Source organism: Aquila chrysaetos, chromosome Z (genome assembly GCF_900496995.4).
Source record: "Aquila chrysaetos chrysaetos chromosome Z, bAquChr1.4, whole genome shotgun sequence".
Taxonomy (NCBI): Eukaryota; Metazoa; Chordata; class Aves; order Accipitriformes; family Accipitridae; genus Aquila; species Aquila chrysaetos.
The window spans coordinates 83,927,556-83,933,957 of NC_044030.1; the positions used below are offsets into that span (position 1 = coordinate 83,927,556).

General features: G+C 45.5%; 1 protein-coding gene across 2 annotated transcripts; it reads right to left on the reverse strand.

Moving 5' to 3' along the window:
* Positions 1-1,638: 1,638 nt before the first annotated feature.
* Positions 1,639-6,112, reverse strand: IER3IP1 (immediate early response 3 interacting protein 1). Of its 2 annotated transcripts, none has more exons than XM_030003958.1 (3): positions 5,947-6,111; positions 4,043-4,144; positions 1,639-3,122 (listed from the first exon to the last, which is right to left on the reverse strand). In XM_030003958.1, the coding sequence occupies exons 1-3, from the start codon at positions 6,035-6,037 to the stop codon at positions 3,067-3,069; spliced, it is 249 nt and encodes an 82-aa protein (XP_029859818.1). In that variant the 5' UTR covers positions 6,038-6,111; the 3' UTR covers positions 1,639-3,066. The 2 variants fall into 2 exon arrangements, with proteins under 2 accessions (XP_029859818.1, XP_040976714.1); XM_041120780.1 differs by lacking the exon at positions 1,639-3,122 and adding an exon at positions 3,167-3,938 and having other exon boundaries at positions 5,947-6,112.
* Positions 6,113-6,402: the final 290 nt, after the last annotated feature.

Consider the following 6,402-nt stretch of genomic DNA (forward strand, 5'->3'; position numbering starts at 1 on the left):
CGTACAGAAAACGTGCTTAGAGGCAATCGCGTTTTAAGCTATTGCAGTTAGGATTTCATGAGAAACGAGGGCACGTCAGTGAATTAAGTATGATCGACATTCATAGTTTCAGATCGTGATGGTACATCAAAAAATCCAAGGTATATAAGATAGTACAATTCTGAATTCGTAACAGTGCAACCTAAGGTGACATGTCAGAGCTAATTAAACAGAGTTTTGAGATTCATTTATTCGTGTACAAACCCATTGCCTTCTTACTTTTCCCTCTGCCTGTCCCCATGCCCTTCAAAACAAAACCTTTAACAATACAGCTATACAGAATCGATCCCTTATTCCTGTCTGCATTTGCACTAAAAGCTCTCAGAAGCGTCCCACAAGCTTCACTTTCCCCACAGAGCCAGCCACGACCTGTACTGCCACACTGCACTGCCATGAAAGCATCTTCTGTTTACAAACCCTTACTAGAACCAATAATTCTACACCGGAAAGTCTCAGTCCTCATCCTGACCCGTAAAATGTTCTGGTTATTGTCATTTCTGTGCCAGGTACGAGTGATAAAGCTCTTTGTGGTTTGAAGTGACTACTGGAGCCCAGGCTACTTTGTACGTGGAGCTCTTTGCCAAGTGGAAGCTTTTTTGCACGTTCCCTGTTACTGAAGAACCCAAGACCTGGCCAGGCTTGAAGTGCTTCGCCTTGTTTGAACTTGGTCACAGCAGAACTGCTCAAAGCCACACGAGGAGACAGCGGCAGCGTAGTTATTCCCTTGCTGCCTCTCTCTGCAGTCCTTTCTCTGCCTGTCTGCCGTCTACCCTTTTGCCCTCTTCTCTGCTCATTACCTGGGAGACCTGATCTTCAGCTGCTGCCCCACTTTGAATCACTATTTTGCATCTGCCAGGTAAAACGCGTCCCAGTTTTGCCTCAAATGCAGGATTCCAGCTGCACAGAACCGCTGCTCCTTTTTACTGCACGTGCCTAATTGATTTTGAAATGATCTGCCCACGTGCTCTAAGCTATGCTTTGAAAACTCTGGCCTTTCTGAAAGGACAAGGAAGATGGGGAAAAAATAACTTTTCACCTGTTTTTAAATCTGTTGGTTGTAATCTTTAGTACTGGCTCTTATCTTAGTAAGAACTAGTGTTTTAGGCAAGCTGTGCTTGAAACCATTCAGCATTCCAAACGAATGCATCAGCAATGGAAACAGCTACCACTGCTTTTTTACAATGGTTTTACAAAAAAAGGCCTGCACACCTGTGTTTTATCTGTTCCACATACACGCTGTCCAGTTTCCACAAAAGACAGATATGTGAAAGTAACTAATCCAGACTGTACCCTCATCACCTCTGAATTACACAAAGATTATTCTGAAGAAATACTTTATAACAGATCTACCTACTCTAGAATTCAAAGGCTAGCATGATCCTATTCTGCCTCTGGCCAACGTTACCCTGGCTCATTAGGTTTGCTACATAAACCAAAATACAGCTTCATAGCAAAGAGATGATAGTTCCAAGTGCCACAGGGATGAGAAAAAAGTATTTCATGTAAGAACAGTAACTCTGGTATCTGGAACAGGATGCAGCTGAGTTTTTAAATACTCCCACCGTACACCGATATAGAGCAAGTTATGAAAGAGAGTGCTTAACTTAGAAATTCAGAATTTATTTACAAGTTTTCACTAGAAAAAGGAAACAACACAAAACTCTCCTCCTGGATATACTCTACTCTGCAAAACACTGCAATTGAAGATCATTAAATTAATTTACACATTTTACAGATTTATCTTTGTATACAACAGCGTATGCTTTAGTCATCAAGATGTCGGAAGAAGAGATGATAAACTAAGCTGTTTTAAAATAATGAAACTGCCAGGTTTCCTTTGGCCTTCCCCACTTCAAAAATAAGCTAAAACACTTTAGCAGAGGAACAGACCTAAGACTTCTAACTTTTCTAAAGAATGAGAGTCAGCCTTCTTCAATTCAGACTTGCTACGTAACATCCGACCTAACCCAGCAGTCTTAATTGAGACAAGATCTGTACCAAAGCAATTAGCAATATTCTCTGCGACAGAACTGCAAGATCATACCCACAGTTTCAATTTCAGTAAGCTGTTAATTTAACAGAGGAAGACGGAGGGCGGGGGAAGAAGCAGCAGTAACAGAAGAGGCTGCAAATTCGCTGTTTTTTAACAAAGAATTGCATTTGAAAAGGGCACAGTATTCCTCTCCCACGTTTCCCAAGAAGCTCGGAATACAAATGGTTCCCCAATTCCAACACTAATCACCACGCAGAAGTTTAACACACATTTTAAAAAGTGTAATAATCCTTGACAGAACAGTAACGAATGCTAATCGCTAATACCACCTGCTAGTCTAAATTAACACAGAGTTGCCCAGCTTCAGGTACAGCTTTTTTAGATTTTGCATAGCAATTGCACCTATTTTCAACTTACTTCACCATCAGCAAGAAACCTTATTGATTTGAAAAGTCTAACACCATGAGAAAAATCCTGGTCTCAATCAAACCAGGAACATTCGACTTGCAATGTGAACTGAATCAGGATTTTACCCAGCTAGTTTTATCTCCTTCAATATCACAACCGTACTTCAATAATTTATAACATGTTTTCAGAGCCTAATTCATATTCTCTTAAATAGTACTCTGGTATTAACTGAAATAAAAAACACCGTGGGTTCTTTTTAATTTAAATTGGGAAGCGTACTGAAGGAAATTCATCCCTGAGTAACGAGACATTTAAAAAACACATCCTATTGACAATCATTGCAATATGTTGCGACGCATACTCTTAACAGTCAACGCTACTAACAGGCAGCAACAGAATTTGTCATAGTCCGATATATTTGCAGTGTCGTTGCATTGATCCCATTATCTTGATTAATGAAACTGCAAGTGAACATTAGGAAATAGGATAAATAGAAATAGTGTCTTTATTATTTTAAGTTGAATGTCAAATTGACAGCTAAACCGTGCTGGATCCCAGAAAACTCAGAGCAGTGATGGTTAGCAACTTGCTTCTTTGGATGTCCAAAAGATTTTCACCAGGTATCTTCAACCAAACAACAGGAGGAGAACGATCGTAATGGAGTTCACTGCTATTAACGGCACTGTAGGGGAAAAAAAAAAAAAAAAAAAAAAAAAAGAAGAGCAATCATGAAAATTTTCTTTTCCACATCATAAAGTGACAGAACTTCACATTATCTTGGGAGACTACCTTTTAAGGAGCAAAAACAATCAAAATTTTAAAAATACACTTATTTTTCCTATGCAAAACCAGGATTAGTGGAAGGAGCCAGGATCAAAGCCTAGGACACTAAAAATTAGTAGGAAGCAACAGCATAAATATTTTTCTATGGCCAATCATGTTTTAACTTTAACCCAAAGAACCTTTTCTCCAAATGAAACTAGACCGCCTCAAAGTCAGTTTCTACCCTTGGCTTTGCTGTGATTTAGAAGAAATGTATCCGGTTTTGCTCTGTGGTGGGCAAGACAGACAAGATTTTTTACATCCCCTTTATCATCACCTATAAAAGGAATCTGTCCTGTGCTTTAAAGTGAAAAACTATCAGTAAGTTACAAATTAAGAGTCTGGTTTTTTCCCCATCCTTTGAGGTACGTAAGCCTGGCTTACCTTTAGGAATCCCAGGAATTACATTTCCCTCACCAGGTACTTCACACAAAATTGAATTTAGCCAGGGTGAAGCTAATTGCGCGCTCTGATTGATCACCAAGCTTCCCCCCCCAGCTCCCAAACTCCGAGGAAAGACAAGACGCAGCAGCAGTGCCACAAGCCAGAGTCGGAGTCAGGGTATTTTTTTTACACTTTATCAGAATTGGGGCACCTTAGCTGGGACCTGCGCCCTCCTACACTGAGTCCGTGCGCGAAGGAAGGATAGATTGGAAATGACGAGCAGAAATAGCAGCTGTTTGGTAAAAGAAGAGAGTCAAAATAGTGATGTTACTTCATTAAAGCACAGAAACAAAACTTTACAGACAATGGTATTTAAACAAAAGGTTGTCACCTTACCTCTCATAACGGTTCGTACAGATCGAATAAGGTTCGTTAGCTGCGCTTTAATTCCTGGTTCCTCTCCAAATCCTCCAATCCCTTGATCGCTTCCCCAGCCAACTGTGTCACACAAAAATGGCCAGACAGGTTAGGAAAAAAAACCCAAAACCATGCAACAAATGCTATCAGCGATATCAATGAATATGGTTAAGTTTATCACTAACATTAGAAAAACAAACTACAAACCAATTCGCTTTATTTCAAGATCAGATTTTAAAACAATATACTGAAAACCATTAAACCTTTTAATGAACGCAACAGTAATGACAGATGAACTGTTCTGTAAAGGAAACCCTTACCTTTTCAATACACTGCTGTTCCCTGCGTGCCACAGAAACAAATGACTTTATTTGGGCTTCACCAGAACATTCGCCAAAAAAACCCCAAACAAACTACCGTCTGTTCACAGTCCTTTACCAGCAGATAAAATAGCAAATGGCGGTTGGGTGTGAAGCGATGCTTCAGCACCGCGAAACGAGCTGCAGGACAGAAAACGGTCAGGACAAATTCCAAACGGGAATGATGATTTTTTGTAACTGCTATAAAAAAAACCCAAAAACCAATGCCTTGAGAACTTTTCAGAGGACGACAGAAGTACTGCGGGTTTACAAAGCCCTTCAAGGGAGAAGCCCTTCCCTACCCACTGCGGGGAGGCAGAGCCTGTGGTCCCAGTGAAGGGACTGGGGGTGCCCAAGTCCTACTGGTCGCAGCCCCGACCCGTTTGGGGACGAGCGGAGCAGAGAAGGGAGCGGCTCTCAATACTCAAAGCTGCAAAACTCCCAACCTGCGAGTTTTCTTTTCTCCAGAGACAACTTTTGAGTGATTATTTCCCCCCCCCCCCCTTTTTTTTCCCCTCCCTCAGTCTGCTAACAGCGGGCTGCCAGCGAATCCCCTGCCTCACCAGCCGCTGCTTCCCACTCGGATGAGCCTGGAGTTATTCCCGAGTCACCTGGGGCTGACAAGTGGCTTGACCCGGCCGGTTAGTCCCCACATCTCCTCCCTTCTCTTCGAGCTGCTGCTCACCAGGACAGCAAAAGAAAACCCCAAACCCAGCCAGTCCCTCGCAGCGAGTCCTGCGGGGGAGCGGGAGAAAGGGATAATTCTCCGCTCTTCCGCAGAAAATCCTAGCTCAGCCTGACCTGGAGAAGTCAGGATTCTCCAGGTCAGGAAATTGGGGAAACCTTGGCTCATAGGTAATTAGGTTTTTTTCTGGGGCTTGACAGATCTTTGCGTCTGTGGCTCTTCTGTGTTTTGTAGGGGTTTGTTCTCTTTTAAAGGACAAGGGTGCCCAACCTTGGGGGTCCTTCCTCGGCACCGCAGAACGTGCGAAGCCCGAGAAGTGCTATCTCGCCAAAAAAAAAAAAAAAAAAACGCATGACGCGATGAAAGAAACCATCTCACGTTATGACATCCTCCCGACGTGCGGCACAAATGGAGACGAAACAGTAGAAATGCACAGAAAAAAAAAAGAAAATTACGGAGAGGAGGGGGGGGTTGGGGAAGAGACAAAGCAATGACAGGAGCGACATCAACCGCACCGGCGGAAAATTCAAGACCGAAAGCCCCAGAGCCGTTCCCTGCACGTCGATATTCACACCGGCAAGGAACGGCTGCGGGGAGGGGAGGGGGGCGGCCCGGTGGGCCCCGGGCATCCCCGGGTTCGCCGAGAGCCGGGCGGCAACCACCGGGTAACGCCAGCCGGGGCTCCGGGCGGCTTCTCCCTTCAGGAGGCCCCGCCGGGCCGGGCCGGGCCGGGGGGAGCGGAACGGGACACGACGCGTCGCCGCGACCGGGCCTGGCCCGGTGTTCCCCCCCCCCCCGGTCCCGGCCCGGCCCGGTCCGGTCCGTCGCTGTCTGCTCACCGTGTCGGAGGAAACGTTCTTCGTGCAACACGGCGATGGCGTTAACGATGAGGAGCGCGGCCTGCAGCAAGGAGTAGAGCGTGAACGCCATGACCCGCCGCCGCGATGCGCCGCCGGGGCGGGAACCGGCGGCCGAGCGGGACGTGGCGGGGCGGGGTTGGAGGAGGGGGGCGGGGCTTGAGGAGAGGGGCGGGGCTGGAGGCGGGGGGGCGGGGCTGGAGGCGGGGTCTCGGGCGCTGGGTCCCGCCTCCCCCGTCCCGCCCCGGTCCTGTATTTTTTATTTTTTCAATATCTATCGATGTACGGTTTCGTTCGAGCGGGGAAACAAGCTCAGATCACCATCGGTGTTTACGCGAAACGTAATGACTGCGGAAGTCAGGAGCCGTCACAGAATCCGAAAGAAAACAATTCTATTTTAGATCGGATTGATCAGGGCCTCTGGGTACTTCTGCAATC

What these genes read in the sequence shown, in the direction of transcription:
- IER3IP1 (XM_041120780.1), bottom strand. Translation starts at nt 6,037, where the DNA reads ATGGCGTTCACGCTCTACTCCTTGCTGCAGGCCGCGCTCCTCATCGTT. An exon ending in AGAACGTTTCCTCCGACACG is followed by an intron (nt 4,145 to 5,946) that starts GTGAGCAGACAG and finishes TGTGTGACACAG; the next exon opens with TTGGCTGGGGAAGCGATCAA. An exon ending in TGTACGAACCGTTATGAGAG is followed by an intron (nt 3,939 to 4,042) that starts GTAAGGTGACAA and finishes TTTACCAAACAG; the next exon opens with CTGCTATTTCTGCTCGTCAT.